General features: G+C 37.6%; 1 protein-coding gene across 1 annotated transcript; it reads left to right on the top strand.

Annotated features, from left to right (window-relative positions):
- Positions 1-1,449: 1,449 nt before the first annotated feature.
- LOC139727823 (uncharacterized) lies at positions 1,450-2,547 on the top strand. The gene has a single exon (XM_071638796.1). It carries the CDS (start codon positions 1,450-1,452, stop codon positions 2,545-2,547), a length of 1,098 nt encoding a protein of 365 aa, XP_071494897.1.
- The last annotated feature ends 20,464 nt before the right edge of the window (positions 2,548-23,011 follow it).

Genomic DNA, 23,011 nt, shown 5'->3' on the forward strand with positions numbered 1-23,011 from the left:
GGGAGATTTGAGACCTGTAATAAATCTGAAAAACCTTAACCGCTTTGTCAAGTACGAACATTTCAAAATGGAAACTTTCAAGCTCGTTTCAGAAGTGATTACTAAAGGTGATTTTCTGACGTCTATTGATCTAAAAGACGCTTACTTTTCCATTCCAATTCACCAATCTCAGCATAAATATTTAGCATTTAGCTGGAATGACAAATTCTTTTGGTTTCAGTGTCTTCCGTTCGGTCTCAGCTCGGCTCCAAGGGTCTTCACCAAAGTTATGAAACCCGTTATAGCAACTATCCGTGCTAAAGGAATTCGAGCCCTTATTTATTTAGACGACCTTCTCATTCTTTCATGTTCCGAAGAGGAAAGTCTTGAGCATACAAACTTTGTAAGGGAGCTATTGGAATCCCTTGGGTTTATCATAAATCAAGAAAAGTCTTGCTTTCAACCAAGACACGGCTATTTACTTAGGTTTCGTAATCGATTCATTATCCATGCATTACAGCATTCCTGCTGAAAAAGTACAGAAACTTCACGGCTCCGCCGTATCCCTCCTGAACAATAGTGAAGTCACTATTAGAAGCCTGGCGCATTTCATTGGTCTTATTGTTTCTATTTTCGGCGCCTATCCACTCGGTAGGCTACATTACCGCCAGTTGGAATATGCTAAAATCCAGGCACTTCGAGAATCGAACAATAACTTTGCCTCTTCTTGCATACCTAACCCACCTGCCAGGGCAGAAATTCAGTGGTGGCTCGCACAGCCCGTGCATTCCTTTGTTTCCCCCATCCATAGACCCAACCCATCTGTCACGATCTCTACAGACGCCAGTACACAAGGTTGGGGTGCATTGCGTCATTCAGATAACTCCTTTTCACAAGATCACTGGGCAGAGGAAGATCGAAATTTACATATCAATGAGCTCGAGTTGCTGGCCGTTGAACGGGCCTTGCCTGATTTATGCACTGACTGCTTCAATGAACATATTCACGTTCTGTGCGACAACAGCACAGCTGTTAGTTACTTAAACAAGATGGGAGGATGTGTACCTCGGCTAAACATAATAGCCAATAATATTTGGAAATGGTGCGTTAAGAGAAGCAACTGGTTATCTGCCCATCATATTTCGGGCATTCATAATTCGTTGGCGGATTCATTATCTCGCAGAGATCTTAATAAGGAGTTACACCTTTCGCCATGCATCTTTTCTTCTCTCATTAAACAGCTACCATTTCAACCTTGTATTGATTTGTTTGCGTCACGATTTACCCACCAATTGCCAGTTTATGCATCATGGAAGGCGGATCCAAATGCATACGTCATAGACGCCTTCTCGATTTCATGGGAAAATTTAACTCCATACCTTCCCCCCCCCCCCCATTTTGTCTTATTTGCAGAACCCTTCAGAAATTAAGAACCGATCGAACACCGTATGCCATCCTGATAGCGCCAATATGGCGAGCGCAACCATGGTACCCCACGCTACTCAATATGGTCATCGCCCCGCCCTTGCTCCTCCCAGCGGATTGTCTGGTGACCCCCCTTCCCGACCCCAACCTAACTCTACGCCTGGCCGCGTGGATTATCTCATCAGCAGAATGCAGTCAAACGGACTTTCTCAAGTCGCTACCGACCTTATCGCACACTCATGGCGGGAGCGAACGAATAAGCAATACGAGTCGGCATGGCAACAATGGTTACGCTGGTGTTGTAAGGAATCATTTGATCCCTATTCACCGTCTATAAGTGATGTTGTAAATTTCTTAGCTCACCAATGCTCAACTGGGAAATCGTACTCTACCATAAACTCATATCGTTCCGCTCTTTCATCTGCCTTTCCTCCTATCGATGGTCATAATGTGGGTAAACATCCGCTTGTTTTGAGACTTATGAAAGGCATTTTTAATACAAACCCTCCAAAACCACGATACCAAAAAACGTGGGATGTTGCGTCTGTCCTTAAGTACATTGGTTCCTTACCCGACAACAAGGACTTGACTCTTCCTTTGTTAACCCGAAAGTTGGTGGCACTAATGGCACTAACCTCCGCACAACGCACACAAACTCTTATGTGCTTGTCTGTAACATCTCTCCATCTTGAAGAAAATAAAGCCTCTTTTAAGATTTCAGAGTTACTCAAGACTACTTCTAAATCAAACTTTGCCGACCAAACTTTGACGCTCTCATCATTTGGTCAAAATTCTAAACTATGTGTAGTCAAAACGCTGAGAGAGTATTTGGAACGCACTAAGTCTTTGCGTACAGATGAGAGACTTTTTGTATCAACAATAAAACCACATAAAGGAATCACTTCAGCTACTCTAGCTCGATGGATGAAAACAATCCTTCGGGATTCAGGCATTGATACATCAGTATTTAAGGCCCATAGTTTCCGCGGCGCCTCAACAAGTAGTGCTCTGGCCCACGGAGTTTCGCTACATGAAATCTTGAAAACGGCAAATTGGTCTCGAGCCGAGACGTTCAGGAAATTTTACCACAAACCTATTAGTGACTCTACGTTCGCAAATGCGGTCCTCAATTCTGTAAACTGAAAACATCAAAGAGCCCTGAGATATGATGGCCTAACAAGGCTTGATAACGTAATAGGGCTATCTTTCACATTTCTGTGTGATCCTAATGATAGATCCGACGATTTCGGATGGTTGATTAATTTCCTTTGTAAAGCTTACATAGCATCTAATAGGGTACAAGTTAAACATCCTACAAGGCGTAGGAAATTTCTAGGTGTCGTTTAATTGTGCAGTAATGGTATAGACCCAGGACAACTTTATAGATGTATAGCAGAAATGATTGTATTCCTTAATCATTCCTTTGATTTGTGTCATGCGTATGACGCTCCATACGGCGATTTGCACGAAGGACTCAACAATTATTTATCGTAGATGAGAAAAGGGAAAAATAGCTTGCTTACACCCGGCACTTCATATATATGTGGACCTTATATGTAAGTTTGGTTATGGAAGTTTACTTTCCTTGACATTAAAGAAATGGAACAAATGGACAAATACTCGTGTTTGTTTATTTCATTGTCATCGTAGTTTGGCAAAAATAGCTTCTGCGGCTCACTTTGAACATGCTACCCTCTGAGACAGTTTGCATAAGACATTACGTAATACAATTCCAAAATTATGCAAGTAAATGATGAAGTATAATTAGAATTGTATTAGTAATGTTGAAATGCAAAGTCGAAGAGGGTCCCTCCCTTGAGAAGCTTCGTCTCCTCTACAAAGTCAATGCCCTCCCCGAACAACAACTTCTGCCACAGAAGCCATTTTTCTTATCCATTTCGCTCAGACACGGGAGCTAAGTCCCCTGATCATTACTTATCATGAACATGTATGTCATTCACACTGTCTTGTGGAGAGCGACGAATGTATAGCTCGTACGTTAATTAACGTGGCCATGGTCAAATGCTGATGAGGTTTGGTGATCGATGTGTTGCGAAGTGTTTTTCAACTTGCGTGATCGGTGATCTGCAGACGTTTGTTGTGTGCAAAGTTCACCCTTTGGGGTGACAACACTGATACACAGCTATTACTTCTTTAAATGGATGGTCTCGCACCTTCCTCTCACTCTATTTACACACATATTCAAGGAAAGGAATTTCTTTGAAATTTCTTTGTGTGGAAGGCTGCCTAACCACGAGAAATATGCTACCCTCTTCGACTTTGCATTTCAACATTACTAATACAATTCTAATTATACTTCATAATTTACTTGCATAATTTTGGAATTATTCTCTCGTGTATTTTATTCGTTTCTCTTCCTCTTTTTGCTCTCTTTTCTTTTATGTCCCTTTCCCTCCTTTCATAGTTTTCGTTACAATGTACTAGGTTGTTTAAGAAGAACAACATTTCCATCTACACAGGGACCGAAACATCACAAGCTTTGCTTTCTAGTAGGTCCCCACATTTCATGTTTGTAACATTGTCTTCTCTTGTATTCTTTGTAATTACGACGCTATGTCCAGTCTTACGTTCAATCGATTGCATCATGTTATTTGTGTTTGAGATGTGGAACAATCAAATCAAATCAAATCAAATCAAATCAAATCAAATCAAATCAAATCAAATCAAATCAAATCAACTGTATCTATTCAAACCTCAAAAGCCGATTTTTTTTCTTCTATTTACGTTTTAGTGGTGGCCGGTTTTCTTCCTGTTAGTATCTTTTTAAAGTAAGAAGGTAAGTAAGTATAAGTAAGTATGCAAGTAAGTAAGGCCTTAGTGGGACAATTTATAAGCCACTAGATAATTATTGTTTGGAAGATTCAAAGCATGGAAATCTGAATTTACCGCCCTCTGTAAAGCCAAGCCTTATAGGACGCGTCCTTGACACTTTTCACGAATTCTGTTGATCGAACCAATTATACTTTCAGAGTCAACGGGATCGACTCATTAAGCACTAAAACGGATTGGTTACAGTACTAGCATGCTTTACCAAATTCATGCGCTTCACATTATGCAGTTCCCTATAGGGAAAGGGAAGAGGTGCAAAAGAAATGAATACTTCGCTAGGTTTTCTGTCCCAAGATTCTACTTGACATAATACATATCTATAAGGAGATTACACATAATCAATTATGAATAGAGTTGATCTCTTTTATAACTGTCTCAGTTGCCCACACTGAATGATGAACTAATTTCATATAAAGCAGATTGGTACAATTTCTCGCCAGTTATATACAGAAATTCCCCTTTTCTAAAATAATGTATGTACATGATTTCTGCAAATGAAAAGAATAGATTTTGTAGACACACTTAATCTTCATTTTCTTTTCTCCTGAAAAAAAAAGAGAGAACATTACTTTTGGTTTCAGATTATTCGTTTATTCCATTATCAGCAAAATGCATTCTTTGATAAGGCTAATTTGAATGAAATTTGCAAATCATTGGTGGAAACGTCACTTTGGATATTAACTTTCATTTGTAGGCAATAAAATTTGTGGTAAGGGAGAAACTTGTACTACAAAACAAAGTGCACTTTTTTATAGTAAATGTAACCATATGCGACACAACTTTGTACACGTTAGATGGAAGATAGGTAAAAGCAGGACTGTGGTACTATCTAACTGTGCAATATTTTCTCTATATTTTTAAGCGATCTCTGAATGCTTCTCGTCCACTCTGTAATACCTCCCATCTCACATAGTTTATCTCTCTCTGTCTCAGATTTAATTCTAAATTGCAATCAGCGTATATGGTCTGCCATGTACAATGTACAGTGCATTTTACCCTTCGTTGGTACATGTTATATCCATGCATGTTTTCAGGATAGAAATGATCATCCTAAAAAAAAACCAATGAAACTCACAGAAGTATCCACATAATCATGTCATATATCAAGCGGACGCGTCCATTGATAACGTAGTGAATATAATTTGAGTCCTTATCAGATGATACCATGCCATTTCATTCATGTTTGAGTTTGTTTTGTTTTTTGTTTTTTTAAGTGTGGCAAGCTAGATAAAGAAGTCTAAATCAAACTTGTAAACTGGAACTTTTGCTGAACAGAGGAGTCAGGAAAATATACACAAATGAGCATCAAGACAGATAGCGACAAAACATCTTTCTATCGATTTTATCCAAGAGTACTGAAAAAAAAAACAGCAAAAGAACTTCAAGTGAAAAGAAATCAGGAAGATGACCCTTCCCTCTCACAATCCGTGGCTCGTATATATTCGAGCTTGCTGGGAAATTACGGTACCAATCACTTTCTCCGTGCGTCACGAGTTTGATCCTGACAAGCAACAGTCAAAAAGTACTTTTGGTATACTCTCGGATTCAAAACTAAATAATATTCTTTACGTTAAGCACATGCCCATGCACTTACTTTACAACACGCCCATCAAACGAAAGGATGTGAATAATAGAAAATATACATAGAAATAGACACACAAACTTCCAACGTTGTAAAATCAACTCTGCTCTTGACACATCAGCAACGGGCAAGAATTACTTTTGATGCTCTCGAATTTCAAAACCAAAAGCACTTAATGATTAAATGCATTCTGATAAAGTGCATCATCTTTTTTAAAGGGTCATGGATAAGATTCACATATGAAAACACTGGCGAAAGAGAATAGAAGGAAGTAAATATGTGAAAATGATACATAGATACAGACATATAAACTTAATAACGTTATAAAATTAGGCAAACATGGTAAAGGAAATTGCAACAAAAATCTGACTTTGACACAACAGCACACATAATTATTAGAACTCAAAGCTACTGAGAATGGGCTGTACGATCTAAGGACAATAATACTTAATAACTTATGTCAGTAGCCATCCTAAATCATTCTCATCTTGAACGGTTACATAATTATAATAGTCCTGAGACATTTAAGCGTGTAAGCCACAAGTTCATGTGATTTCAAATTGAATTAACATGATGAATTCATGTATTGGTTCTTCACACTCACTGGATTCCCAGGTATGTATTGGACTCTGGTAACCTTGATTTATTGCACTACATCGAAAGCACACACACGCGCCCCCCCCCCCCCGCGCACACACACACACACACCTGCATAAATGCATTGCATAAAAGCAAGAACCCACACAAAATATTGATAGTCCTAGCTAAAATCTAACAAGTCCTGGGTTTATACCGTAGACTAAAGTTATGAAAAAATCAGGAATTCATTACTTTTGAATTGTGTGACGTAAAACTTCATACATGCAAAGAAATGTACCCCCTGTTAAATGTGCATAAAGTGCGGTGTGTGCATATTTGTTATCTTAGCTCTAATTGATCAGTACTTCAATAGGCGAACCACTTGTGCTAGTCCCATCTAAGTGGGTCGAACGTTGCTCTACCACCCCCCCCCCCCTTCACACAGACACACCTCACAAACATACACACACCCACACACTTGTTCAGTTGCAAACAAAAGGACTTGAAATGCTTACCAATGCATTCAAAACTGCTTTGATATACAGTAGATTGAAGATTTTCTCTCTACTTACATCATCAACCATGGAAACAGTGAATTTTACATATGAACCAGCTGTGAACAGACTGGATAGACACACGTGCACATCAAATTGCACATACACATACATGAAGTTTCATGATACGTGAAGATGTTAAGATGGTACAGATGATGATACGTAAACGTGAAAGTAAAATGGGAATTAGTAGGGGCTACTATGTAATCCCGTGAGATTTTTGTGCCAAAATTGATTTTTTTTGGCTAACTTTGTCAATTTGGGGGTGCTGAATCCAAAAAACTTTGGTTCCATTTTTTCTGACCACGTCTTCAGCCGCCATTTTGAATTTCAAAATGGCCGCCATAGCAAACTGTATTTTTATCCATATCTCATTAAGTGAGCATTGTAGAAGCTTCAAATTTGGTGCAAAATGCATGGTTGTGATGTCAGACACTCTGGTATATCTTTTTCTGATATTGTGGATTGTTTTGATACAATTTGTAGGCTGCCATCTTGAATTTCAAAATGGCCGCCATAAGCAAACAGTATATTTTGAACCACATCTCATACACGAGCATTGTAGAAGCTTCATATTTGGTGCAAAATACATGGTAGTGATGTCAGACACTCCGATATATCATTTTCTGATATTGCGGATTGTTTTGATATAATTACAAGGCTGCCATCTTCAAATTCAAAATGGCCGCCGTAGCGTTTTTATGCATATCTCATGTTACAATTACTGTAGGAGCATCAAATTTTCAGTAATGCACATGCTTGTGGTGTCTAACGTTCCAGTACAGCTGTTTCCTATTGTAGATCATTAGATAGGCCTCACTTGAAATTCAAGATGGTGGCCAAAGAAAAACATAATACATGTAATACTGTAACTTCTGGTAAGAGCCATAGATGAATTTGCCAAAATTGTCCTAGTTAGACCGAATTCATTTTCAGGTCACGCAGAACGACAGCCATTTCTTAATTCAAAATGGCCGCCATAAATTCAGACTGTAAGGACGAGGTTCCAATGACGTCATCAAGCCATCCTGAGAGGCAAAGACTGCGTAAGGAGGGGGGGGGGGGGAGGGGAAGGGTCCCATACCACTTCCCATAAGTGTGGGCAAGTGTGTAAGCGTTACATCCCACGTCCCATAATAGCCAAGCGGGTATGTGGTTCGTGTACACGTGATTTGTTTTGCCTCTCAGGCAAGACATTATTTGTTGTCATGGAACCTCATTGATATTTATTTTTAATCCCAGTTATTAAATAGTTGAACAAAAGCAAGCATTGATAGTATTACGATTAAAGGTGATCTTCAAAAACTTGATACCGCCTCGAGAGAATAAAGACAAACAAGGAAAAGTCTCGCAATGGCAAAAAATGCCATAGTCACCCTACCAGGCATCCCACTCACAAGCGTGTTTGTTGACCACAAAATGAAACAACTCATCAGGGAGCTCATAGTTGCTGGATGTATTTCTGGAATAACACAGAATGAATAAGGAATGCCAATGAGTAGATTTTACCTGATCGCCCTTGTGTGGGTCATCCTCAATTATCCAGACTTCCAAGATGATTACTGATGTACCGCCAATGATTCTAGAACTACAAAGGAGCAATAATAGCTCAGTTCTGTGGCACTTTGGGTGCATCAGAATTCCTCAACAATTTAGAACACAATCTCACGAGGGCAATCTCAAAAATTTTCACTGCATTGAAACTTATGAATATGGTGCTTGGCAATCAGATATCGGTAACATTCAAGGAGGATATTCTAGAAAGCGATGAAAAGGGAAGTTTTCATGTTCTGTACTAAGAATTTGTATCTGAAAGAATTTAAACAAGAACCCCCCCCCAAAAAAAAAACAAAAAAAAACAAAACAAAACAAAACAAAAACAAAAACAAAAAAAAAAAAAACCTGTCTGGGATAATATGAGAAAAGATCTGTCTGGGATAATATGAGAAAGGCCAGACATTCAGTTCTTGCAATTGAAATACATTGTGTACGATTGGATCAAAAAGTCATTAAGCTTAAGAGGACCACTATCTTCTTATAACGCTTCTACCGGTACAGCAATCTGATAGACTTGTCATTATCGAGTCATTACTGGACGATACAATCATCGGAAGTTGAGTTCTACTGTTCTAAGTAATTCCACAGTGACTCTTCATCTAACAATTTCATGGCCTTCTCTTCCATCTGACACAGAACGTACGGGGGAAAAAAAGAAACAAAGGGTTCATCAAAGATACCATGGGAGTTGTCACCCGTCACAACGAGGAAGCTGATATCCTCATTCCATTGCATATACATGCTACTTCAAGAGCAACAGAGAATTTCAGAGCTATTGATGATTATTACGTATTAGACACTGACATTTTCATTCTCCCAATGGATCTTTGCTTTACTTTTAAAACTGCATCGTACGTTGTCTGCTCCATCACTGGAAAAGGAGATGATAAAGTACAATTGACACTGTTGAGAGATTATGTTCTGCAAATTGTTGCGAAAAACAAAGGTCTGCTCGGTCATGCCTTTCATGGCACAGGCTGAAGTTGAAAATTTGAGGATGTCTCAAAGAGCAGATGGATCAAGAATTCTCTAAGCCTTGAATCATGCAGAATGTGCAATGAAACAGTCCATGCCTTCCAGAAGTTGGGCGTGGATGACTTCAAACTGGACAATTTGCTCTCGTAGAATCTTGATACAACACATCCAGAGAACAAAACTCGTAAACCTTCACAACATAATTTGTGCCTCTACTTCAGGGGAATATAATATGGTACATTGTACATTGTCATTATTTCCAGCGGATATACATAAGCTGTGCAATTAAATTCTTTGAGCTCCCTACACCAACGGTATAGCCACAGAATTCATTATCATGTTCATATGGCAAGAAATGTAAAAGTCATTGTTTTTAGAAGAATTTAGAACCAATTCTCCCCTGTGTACAGCCCTATACAAGTGTGACTTCAAAAACACATTCAGGGAACGAGCCTAGAAGACATTAACTAAGTAAATTTCCGATACACGGCTAATATTGTTTATTTGAACTCCACAACCAAATCGTCTAAATGGGGGCATTTAGTCACTCAGACTCAGACACAGTATTTTATTGAGGCGCTTTTGAAAGTCATTTGTTTTGACACCAGAATCACATGATTTCCCATTCACAAGTTTTACCCAAATGCAATGCTCTTGAAGGATTGTTTCCCATGGCAGCCATTTTGCATTTCAACGTGGCAGTGTACCTGCAGGAAACAATCCCGCCTATGCAATGATAATACTATTCATTGAAGTGATTGACTTCCACATATTTGTAGGTCCTATACATGAAAGTGCTCCAGCATGCTTGAGTTTGCAGGATAAAGATCTTACAGCACCAAATATGGGTAGAAATCCATCTTGAATTTCAAGATTGGCAGCCAATGCGAATAATCCATTATTACAGAATGTATAATTATGTGTGAGTATGTTTGTAAAAGAATGTACAATGTACACCTCCATAAACTTGATATGCCTAAAAGTTGCTTGTAACCACAGATATTAGCTGAAAAGCAGCCATTTTGAAAGATAAAATGGCAGCCTCAAAAATGATCTGCAATTTTAGGGAGGGGATCAAAGTGTATCTGAATGCTCAACATCATGAGCCCGGTTTATGCCCGGAATGTGAACTTTCTGTATTGTTTGCAACATGAAATATGGGTCAAAATATACATTCTGGTATGGCGGCCATTTTGAATTTCAAGATGGCCACCTACTAGTATAATACCAAAATGGACAGAAAAAGATGTTTCAGAAAGTCTGATAGCATAGGCATGCTCTTTGCCCCTAGTTAGAACCTTACACACTGCATACGATATGAGATATAGGCCCAATTACATATGCTATGGTGGCCATTTTGAATTTCAAGATGGCCGCTAACCAAAATGATCCATCATTTAAAACAAAAATGTATGTGTTAGCATGTCTGACATCATAAGCATGCTTTTTGCCTCAAATTTATACTTTCCATAATGCTTACAACCTGAGATACAGGTAAAAACGCAGTTAGCAATGGCGGCCATTTTGAATTTCAAGATGGCAGCCCTCATATTATATTAAACACCCTACAATATCAGGAAATGGTGTATCAGAATGTCTGATGTCATAAACATACTTTTTGCGTTAAATTTGAACCTTCATTGATGCTCACATTATGAGAACTGGGTCATAATAGGGCCTACAGTTTGCTATGGCGGCCATTTTGAAATTCAAAATGGCGGCTGAAGACGTGGTCGAAAAAAATGGAACCAAAGTTTTTGGGATTCAGCACCCCAAAATTGACAAAGTTAGCTAAAAAAATCAATTTTGGCACGAAAATCTCACGGGATCCAATATTTCGACATAGCAGACCGTACTAAATGTACAAAAGGTCAGAAAGAAAAAAAATAATCAAAACCCTAATTTGATATGCTTTTGTACGAAAAGAAGAAGGTCTTTAATCAAGAAACTGCAATCCTTAAAATACCGAAAAAACTGGCAAATCAAATGCCAAGTTATAATGTTACATGTCTAAGACTATTATGTATACAACCGCTGCTTAGAATCAGCCTTATGGTGCATCTCATTGCCTAAAACACAGGAACACCGAAGTCACAATAATAAATCTCTGTACTGCTATTCGGCTGCATCGTGATGTAAGACCAAATACCCGAATTCGTCTACCTCACTGTCGGCTGTTGTCGCACCTGCGCCGTCCCGCGCTACCGGCGCCTCCCGGGAGGAGCTACTCGTCAGAGGGCCTAGTACGTTCTCATACGACGCCTCGGACAAACCTTGAGCACTTGGCTGACGAGAGTTCGGAGGGGAAAACTTGGGTCCCACTTCTGTCTGATCTAATGGTTCTGCAGCCACTGTGGGATCATGCACGTTTTGCAGATCTAACACAGTTTCATATGTCACTCTGTCACCGCTGTCGCTGTCACCACAAGCTTGGTTTTCCCCGCTGCTTTGGCGACGAATTCCATAAAGACGTGAAGAGTAGAGAGGAGGAGCTTTAACATTCCTAGGAAATAAAGTGACACAGCAGGACTTTTTTTTTTTAGCTCTGACACCTTCTAGTGTCTGCACATTTGTACATATTTGTTGACATTTATTTTTTTAAATCAACACTCTATCACAGTCATTACCTGACGAGTTGTCCCAGAGCGTGGCCGATGCTGAGGGCGTCCTGCATATCACACTTTCAATAAAGTTTGACAATATGAAGGAAAAACTTATTTCACAATTACAGAATGCTGTTTGCCTGGAGCTGTTTCTTGCAATAAAAATATACAATCAACGTATCGTCCTACTTTTTGATTGAAAGTTTCCCTAACATTCCACCAAAAGTTCCACCACTAGATCTTTGAATTTCAATTCTCAAAATGCGCAAGCTCGATCCCTCAAGGGAGTATAGGCATAGGGAAGAACCTCTGACATCCTTTTCTTTCTTGTGTGTCTCCGAAAGTATTGGACATATTCGTGCACCCCCATGAAAACATTTCTACTGCGACCATGAACTCAGTTAAAGTCATTTGCTTTCTTCACATTCCTTACCAAGAAGTGATCGACCTTAAAAAAAATAGTGGTTGAAATCTTTAGTAACACAAATAATAGAAGGATGATGATGAACTTGGTATATCAATTTTTTTTATTTGTGATACATTTCTGAAAGCAAACCATAAAACGATTAATAAAAAAAATAAAACAACACACATTCAATGTTTACGTATATCACTCCGAGTCTGATAAATCCCTCCCCCCCCCCCCCTAGGAATAACATTTTTAGTAGAGAGGGGTATATTTTTATAATATATATATAAGGTCTATTAATTCAGATTTTAAACCCCTCTAAAAAACCAGGTTTCGGGCCTGGTAACTTAGACTGCAGGAAGATGTATACCATTTTCTTATTTTTTGAAAAAGACATTGTAAAAGCAAAACTTATATTTGTTGTTCTTTATGATGACATTATTTCCAAACCTGTATGGAGAGTGACTAATGAATGACAATTTATGGGAATTAGATAGTCCAATACACAGAAAATTTGCTTTTGCCAAGCACATTTTGTCCATGTAGATAGGAAAAAAAGTAATGAAAAATACATTGTAAATGTTGATAAATGGTACTCTACAAGCATTTTATAATGCATGCAAGATTCTTTTAAAGGACTTATACTTCAATACTAATTATGCCAATATTTTTAACAACTTATTTTATGTATATAGTTAGCCATATTTTATATTCAAATGTATGCATAAATGCCAGTGATTTAATGTGATTTTGAAGGTCAAAATCTCGGAATATCAGTTATTTAGAAAAAAATCAGATGGAGATGTACTCACTGCCTCAGTCGATACCAACGATGTGACACTATGCCCAACGCAGCAACGAGTAGTATGATCACAACATGACAAATGATGAAATAACTAAACCGACTAAAACCGACGTTCCCATCCAAACCACCTTAGTAAGGACAGAATAAGACACAACAAAACATTAATAATATGGATTAATTATCATTATGAGTTACTTTTTAAAGAAAATATAATAGGATGTATTGAGTTTCGTTAGGACAAGACTCATGCGAAATGTGATCTTGCTGTTTCATCATTATCTATACAACAATCTTCTTGTGATTTTGTGTACAACTCACGCGGTTTAGTTATCACACTCTTCGTGGTGCAACGTGGTCACAAGTGAGACTTTTGTTTCGATATTCAAATAAACGTTAATTCACATAGAAGTTGCTTTAAATATCAACAAGCAGAGGGTTCCTTTGTTACTTCCTTTTTTTGAGGTTTTGAGTTGATTACATGTATAAAGTAACATATATGTACGGCTTACACAATTTTTTCCTTCATCTGATATGACGCCATTGTGTATGGGGATATAAATCGCGTCTTAAAAGTGTTATTGCATACTGTTATGTGTCTTTGTATGCGTATCTGAGACTACACAGCATGACATTTAAAGAGACAATTTTGCTAATAAAGGATGATAACAACGATAAAAATGCAATTCTTATCATAATTATATGGATATCGTCATTACATTCGCCGTTGCTATAGAAATGCTTTGGCAAGCGTTTGTCTGCTTTTTGATCTGTCAGTAAGACGCTGTAAAAGTATTTGGACGAACTTTTGAGAGAATAAATCAGAATTTCGTATTGGTGGTGATCGGAATCGCCGTATAGATATGTGATTTTCTAAGAATTCGTCAACATAACGACAGATGGACAGTTTCCACGATTTTCCAGAGAATGTAAAGGATACTTTATCAAGAAACCTCACAACGTGTTCTTGAACAGAATAGTGACAACTTGTAAAAAAAGAGGAAATTGTTGCACTACCGCAGATAAAAAGTCTGGCGGGGTTTCGTAACCTTTGAACATTCAGTAGCGTTTTTATAAGTATTACTATTAGTGTTATTGTTACCATAACAATGGCAATGATGATGATGATGACGATGACGATGATAATGATAATTATAATTATAACAACAACATTATGATAACTATAAAAGTTATGATCGTCATTATTACCAGTATAATTGTTATCATTATCATTATTGTTATTGTCATTATCAACATTATTATTTGATTTTCTCAAGAACGTCTACTGCCGGTTTTTTTTTTTTGTACAATACTCCCGTCCATTTTTATGGACTCTACCTGATATGTTGTCACGCTTTGTCGAGTTGTCCCGTCCTGTCGATGCAGAAGGCATCCTTCTGCTTGTCAGGTCAACATGTCCTGTGTTGTGGTCAAGAATGGACAAAACTCAGTCATTCGTCTCTGAAGTGAACTATTGTTTTAATCACTTGATCAATGAGTGATAGGCTACGCTCTGTTTTATCACTATTTTGCTTGTGAGAGTGACAAACCAAAGCAAACTTTAGGAGTATGACGTGTCAAACAATAGCAGCAGCAGCAACAACAAAACAACAATAACAACAGCATCCGGAAACAGCAACAAACCAACACACACACACACACACACACACACACACACACACACACACACACACACAAAAGGGAGAGAGCTTACGCCGAACGGTGGCTTTGAAATTCAAGACTCTTGAAACGTCGCATGATGTATATCAGTCTCCTTGGGTCAATTTCCTTCCGATGGATGAGTGTAAATGTTAATTCTGTATTACTTTTCCCCCTACAAATATAAGATTATATATAATAGCATACATACTTATGATACAGGCCGGCAGTGCATGATAAAAGTTATAGTGCACGCAAAATATAACGATTGCAAACGATAACCCACTATCGATGTGACTATCGGTTTTTGCTCCCTCACTTTAAATATCGAGTACTGGAATCCCGCATTTTATCGACGCGATTGCGCCACAACCGCGATATGCTTTGCTCGATATTACCATTATTCTCGATTATCGCTGGCTATGCCAGCAACTTATCTGTGTGGGACTAGACTTTCAGCTGAGCGGTAAATTTAAACATGGAAGCTGAAAACAACAGCAGGTTCACTACTTTTACAGAGACTGATCTATAGATAACGACACAAAGAAAACAAAGGATGTCGTCAAATACGCCCTACGAATTTTAGACTCCTACTGTTGTGTAAAAAGGGAATCAATCCGACGGATATAGTAAGCAAGTCAACCCAAGATTTGTGCTGCTTTCTCCGTACATTCTACGCGGAAGTGCCCCGTAGATGGGCAGCGTATGTCCGGTATGTACGCTAAGCGCTCTTTGATCACGCTACGCTATGAACTTCAGTTCTACAACACACTCTCGGCATCCACATTTTCAGCAAAATGGTGACTACAATGCCTGGCACGAGCCTTGTTTTTAAATCCAGTTGATCCCTAATCCTACAATACATCATCTGTCCTGGTCCTGGACCCAGTGCAGTAAGTAGGGCGTCACTCTAACTAACGTGTTACAATGTACATTCATAATGTTAGACCTATTCGGTCTAACGTTAGTAACTTAGTGTTAACTAGCTCTGTCACTCGTAACGTTAGATCTAACGTTGGTCCTAACCTATCGTACTGTTACTTGCACTGTTAGATCTATGTTAGATCTAGATATAGACCCTAGACTCTATACAAGTAGTTGAATTTGGATTTTCAGGATGTTGTCTACACAGGTTACAGGTTCAAAGAAACTGGTATTATCTAGACACGTCATGCACGTATTATGTAGAATCTTAAGTGATCTAGGCTTTCGTATGGTTCGCCTGGGTATGTATGCTATTTTTATATAACATATAGTGCATGACATCTTATTACACTATAACAAGTACCAAGCACCTCCAAATTCTGAATTTGCCCTCAGGCAGTTATATTCAATTCGGCCTGCGGCCTCATTGAATGTAACTGACCTTCGGGGCAAATTCAGAATTTGTCGGTGCTTATATTGTCATAGTGCATTCAGCCTCATGCACTATGATATAGAATGGGATGAAATACCTGTTGAAGTCTTGGATGTAATCAGAGTATTGGTTGTACTCTTCGAAAGTTCTGGTTCTGTAATCATTTGCCGAGTACCTTCCGAAGGACGTGGAGTTGACTCTGTAGCCGACAAATATTTATTAATATCAATAAATATAAAAGTATAAGTATGCTTTGGCACATAATCTTATCATAGTGATTAAAGGAACAGTAGTTATTACTTTTCGTGAAATGATAATCGCATCGAAAACATGTATTTACTCTTTGTTTGTCAGACTATGCATAAACCACATAAACTGTGTAATGAGCACTTCTTCTTCCTCTCCTTACAACATGCCAGAGATGCGATGGGTAGCTTTGGGTGATGAATGAAGAAATCCATTGAATGAAATCGTACAGAAATTGAAAGGATGTAAATGGAAATTAAAGTTTCTTGATACGCATTCCTGGAAGGAATGTTTTTGAATGGATAAATAATAATTGTATTCTTTGTTTGCCGTGCAATCAACAATGAGAGAAACCTGTGTATGTTTGTGGGAGGGGATCTACAAATTATTAAAATCTTCCTCCTCTTCATTTCAGCATAAAATTCGACGAAATTTCTTGTGCCGAGATATTTTTTGTTTCGCAAACACATACAGTACACACTCATACACGCTTGGTCCCTGCGTAGTTTATTTGGCTGTGCAAATTGTTGTATTTATGGAAATATGACAATGAATCCAATTACTTAACTGACGCCCCGCATGTGCGGACCTATGTTTGTGCTAGGAATGTGAACTGTATAAGTAAAACTTTGTAACAAATCCGTTTATCCCCGCCCCCTCTCTTACTTTCTCTCTCTTGATCTATTCTCCCATGCAGAAGTGATCGAGATTGTTAGATATTCCTTTTACTCTTTTACTTTCATCCGCAATTACGTCTTCTTTATATGCAATTCATGAAGAAGACTGAAGTTATCTTATCATGAATCAATGCAGGAAGCATCATCAATCTGTGATAGAAAAATTAGAATATGATCAGCTAATGGCCTGAATATCCTCTGGCATGATTTACCATTAGCTGATGAAATAAAAACCCAGCAGTGTTCCTTTAAAATGGTTCTAAAATGTGAGTTAAGGATAGAAACTAGTGTAAAATCTTAATCAGTAAAATTGATGTCTAGTATTGTTAAGTACACAAAATGTGAACTAAAGTTATAAAAAGAATATTTCCAGACTAAACCGTCTGCCGTTACGGTTTATTGAAAAAAAAATACTTATATCTCCTCAAGTTTTAGGCTTTACAGCGAAAATTTCATATGATGTTTGTGGTACCACTGACTTACTCATATGCATCAAATAATGAGATATCTTGAGCATTTTGTAAATCACTGCTCCCAAAGGTAAACTGGACCTTTAAATAAAAATCTATTCGTGCTTTTAGCTATCAAAACAAAATAAGAGAATAAGAATACAAAGGAGAAGAAGAACAAAAAGAAAGAAAGAAAGAAAAGCCATGTAGTGGAGATTGCATACCACTTTCAATTCGTAAATGGCACCAGTCCTGTGAATGTCTCATACTTCACTTTCGAGACATATCCTTTAAAAATTCTACCCGGAGACATATCTGACACCGTAACCTTTACTAAAGTTCCTCAAGACACAGAAAGTTAAATCTTTCGTAAAAACTCAGGGTAATTCAAGAAAAACTGTGTGTTCCTTCCGTCTGTAGAATGTCGAAATCGCCTAAAATAGAAGGGGAGGGCATCTTTTAGTTGTCCTGACCGCTGGATTTGAATAAAACGCTTTTAGTCATTTTCAATAGCTGAAAGGGACTTTGCAATGGAAATGTATCTTGACTGTATAAAACTGTAATGACTGTCTATAAATACATTGACCACCACTCATGTGGCCAAAAATATTTCATATACACAGTACCATTATATTTGATCATAATTTTCTGCTACTTTTCTTCAGATTACTTGGATCCACCCACAAAAACCTTCCCCAAGTAGTCTGTCAATTACGTCACCTGCATATCATTTTTAAAGCACATGTTACACTAAAATTCACTTTTTCCTAGGCCAAGCATAGTACTCGCATACTTCCTTGCAAATTTCCCCGGTTATTGTTAATCATACTGTACTGTAGTATTTCATGTACACTAGCAGGTTATGCTCAGTGAAGGGGAAAAATGCATTTCATTTTGTTTTTTATCACTCATATCAGTATTTCTACTCTAAGACGATTGAGGTCATTGACGAAATCTTGGTGTGGAAATTGTTGTTGTTTTGTTTTGTTTTGATGTATCCAAGGAATCTGAAAGAATATACATGTATATAAAAAAAATCGAAACATTTGGTTTGACATATTCACGTAATCTGAAAGAAAAGAAGAAAGAATATTTAACATATGTATGTATCTAGGTATTAATGTGGCCACGTAAATGAAGTCGGAGATCTCATAAAATCAACTTAAGTCAACATGCACAATATATTACATAATTCCTTTGACATAGCAATAATTGTTACCATATATTGTTAGCAACATAATGCCGCAAAACCGAACGTATTATTGCCCGGCTAGTTACTTGGAAATTACAAAGAAAACAAGGGAAAAAGAGAATAGGTATGCAGGTGTTTGCACAAACCTTCTTGACCAAATTTTGGTATGGCTGTAAACGTGATGTTAAACCCAGCTTTCGATATACTGAAATCAGTCGTAAATATCACCACTATTGATGAATTGGTAGAAACAATTAAGCTCAGTTGCTCTCTGACTATTCCATCCTTCAGTCCGGTCCACTGTCTCCATCGTGTTTGTTGGTTTGAAAACTTGTCGGCTCCGTCTCCGATGTAGAGATGATCTTTACCATTTTCGGTATCGAATGCTTTGACGCAGATCTTTACGACGTGATCTTCGGAAACTACAATGTTCCAGGTTAGGTAGAAATTGTTCGGGTAGTTGTTTGGAAAGTTTGGCGACTGCAGAATGAGCGGTTTGTTCTCGGAGATATCGATCACATCTGAGAGGGAAGACAGGTTGTTCAGATCGGTTTTGTAGATTTGCATTTCATCATTTGCTTTAATTATATTTAATGGGGACCTCTATATCGAGGAAACTCTAAAGGGAATCTATTTCTAGAGATGGAGAGATAGATAGATAGATAGATAGATAGAGAGAGAGAGAGAGAGAGAGAGAGAGAGAGAGACGTTATTCAAGGAGAGGGAATGTGGGGAAACCCTTTTTTTGGTTGTACAAGGATACAGTTATCACATAGAGCGGATGAGTATTTGTCTTATCATAAGTATTTTAAGAATAAGGGTATAGACACAAATCCTGACAAAAATTATAGAGGAATGACTCTTCTCAATATTGTCTAAGAAAACTTTTTACTTCCATTTTCAATCATCGAATCTCAGAGTTTTTCGAAGCTGCTAATATGTTAGGTGAAGAACAGGCTGGCTTTCGTTCTAATTTTTCTACAATTGATAATATTTTTGTTTTGAAGACTATAATTGATGTTTATCTGCAAAAAAAAAAAACACGTTTGTACTGTGCATTTATTGATTAAAAGAAAGCGTTTGATCTAATTGATAGATCATCTTTATGATACAAAATGTTGAAGATGGGACTTAGGGGTAAACTGTTTTACTGTCATCAAGAATATTTATAAAAGTGCTAAATCAAGTGTGGCGGTTAGGGGGGAGATGTCAGAGTTTTGTACTTGTAACAGTGGTGTACGATAGGGTGAAAACCTCCCCCCGGTTTTATTTGCCATTTATCTGAATGATTTTCAAGAATACATTAGAAATTCATGTGGTGGACTGAAATATTTGGAAAAGTGAGATTTCTTACCACCTGGATTTTGATAATGTCGAAAAAGCTTTAAATCTTTCTTGTTTACTTTATGCAGATGACACAATAATTTTAGCAAACAACTCCGGAGGAGTTGCAAAAAGCTCTTAATGCTGTAGATAGTTATTGTCAGACATGGCGCTTGACTGTAAATGCAAGGAAGACTAAAATTGTTATTTTCTCGCGTGGGAAGGTTAGAAGAATTCCTGAATTCATTTATGCTGGTGATCCGCTTGAGGTTGTAGATGACTTTGTGTACCTTGGAGTTAAATTTGATTATAATGGGAGTTTTAAAAAGGCAATTTCTAAACAAGTTACACAAGCTAGAAAAGAACTTTACAGCATGTTGGTAAAGGCTAAAAAGTTACAGCTCTCTGTGGACACACAGTGCCATCTATATTGGTTTACCTGTTTTACTCTATGGTTGTGAAGTCTGGGATTTTGAGTGCATAGAAATTGAAATTTTCCATAGGAAATTCTTAAGAAAAGTTTTGCCTGTGAACAAATGTACTCCTGATTGTATGATTTATGGTGAAACTGGACCTGGTGTAATTTTGAATCATTGAATTATTCAGTTTCGAATGATTGCATTCTAGTTGAGATTAGTCAAAGGAAAAGAAACACTAATGTACAATTTTCAAATTTCTTCTGCATTTACAAGGAGACATACACTCCCCGTCAAAATCACAATGGTTATTATTTATCGCAAATGTCTTTTTATTATGTAGGGCTAGGGAATGTGTGGTTAGCACAAGGGGGTGGATTTAGTGTTGCATGGATTTCACACACCTAAAAAAGTTAGACTCTTTGATATGTTTATTCAAGAGTGGAGAGCAACAACATGGTCGAATAGAATCTGTACAAATTATAGAATGTTTATGGATAATTTGGTGATTGAGAAGTATTTACAGGTCTTGTGTAAGAAAGATTATATTACATTTAGTAAATTCAGATGTCGATCAAATGGATTACCCGTTAATAAGGGCAGATTTGATGCAAGCCTGACAGATGAATTGCATTGTACTTTATGTTCGTCCCTTTTTCCACAAAGAGAGACTACTGTATTTACCAAGTAGCTTGACGCCCAGTAGACCAAGTGCATAACATATGGCCAAACTAATCAATTCAGCTAATGCTTGCCATTTGGAAAAACTAGCCAAATTTGTCAGAATTATTATGTTTCAGTTCTCTTCAATACCAAAGAAGAAAGACAGTAGGTTTGTAGAAAGTAAAGTAGATGTGAATGTTTGTATACACGTGGTGGTAGAGTAGTTAAACGTCCTTTACGCCTTGTTTTGTAAACATATCTATTTATATCTGTTATTTTCACATGTACATGTACATTATCAGTTATATTTTTGTATTCATATATCGTAAATATGTTTGTACTCTCATATCCGGGGGTATAGGTATAGGGGGTCGATAGAGTCAATAAAATCTTACAAATAAAAAAAAAAATCTCACTACTCTTACATTTTGTCGCATAGTCCCAAAACTTGTTTGATGTTCTCATATCATTGCGCGAAACCGATCTATTGAAGTTTTTGTGGGAAATTTTCCATTTGTGTATATGATTTGCAACTAGAGTTGCCAAGGTGTACACTTTGAAAACGCAAATAAAGATGTTGTAATTTAGAAAGTGTATGAAGGTCATTCGTAACGTTGTAGATTTTGTTCCCTTAACTTTTTTTCCTCTCTTTTTGTTGTTGCCATTATGGGAACCGAACGTGTCATACATCAGCACTTCGTTCTCGGTATAAATGGGTATTATGTTAACTACTCATGTAATGAAGACAATCGGTACATTTTTATACGAGTGTATCTTACAAAGCTCAGTGTGTGTGTGTGTGTGTGTGTGTGTGTGTTTATCTGCACTATAATAATCAATTAGGATTGGATCATTATGTGCAGAAAAAGAGATTCTTCAGAAACCAAGTAGATATCTTATGTTTACCTTTTCAAAAAAACAACACTATTGTTTTCCCTTTTACTCCTGCGCAAGGTTATGTTTTAGAAAACAAAATCAGTGACGGTAGTACAACTTCTGACGGGACAGATTATCATTATCATTATTACCTGATCCACTGACAGACAAAATCTCCAGAGTAAACTCTGTATCATGCCTTCTGTGAGATATACCAGTCAACGAAAACCGTATCCATGCCGTATTTCCTATTGAGGTTACAGGCCAAGGTGTCTCAACTCCGCTGAATGCTGCCAATGTAGTGAACGTGTTGTTATCCGTAAAACCAGTAGTTGGATCCGTTGTTTCGGTCCCGTCGCCCACTTCAAGTAGCTCGAAACCAACATTAAGGTTAAACAAGAGAAAAGAAACACTGATCCTGGAGAGAGGATGCGTTTCAATTATCCACACGGTTTGCCTTGCTGCTTTCGAGTCCTCACTCATGTCGGAGTACGATATATTTTCACTTGTGCCGTTTAACAAGAAGATGCAATCTGGAAGGATTTCTGTAGAGAAAACATAACAAAAAAATACTAGGGTGATACATAAAAATAGGAGCCCGAGACATTGCAAAACGAGTTTAGGAAAGAAGACAGAGGGAAAATAGAGAGAGACAGATAGAGAGAGAGAGAGAGAGAGAGAGAGAGAGGAAGAAAGCAAAATGGCATGATAATTTTGTATTTTAATGCCAGAAATGGAAGCAAACGAAGAAGCATCCACTGCTTACACCAAGCCATAGTTATAATGAATCAAAATCTGACGGGTTGCACTGCTAAGCTGTGCGAGTCTATGATATTTT

This window comes from Diadema antillarum, unplaced genomic scaffold (genome assembly GCF_040938485.1).
Source record: "Diadema antillarum isolate AM-2024a unplaced genomic scaffold, OU_Dant_1.0 seq00000155_RagTag, whole genome shotgun sequence".
NCBI lineage: Eukaryota > Metazoa > Echinodermata > Echinoidea > Diadematoida > Diadematidae > Diadema > Diadema antillarum.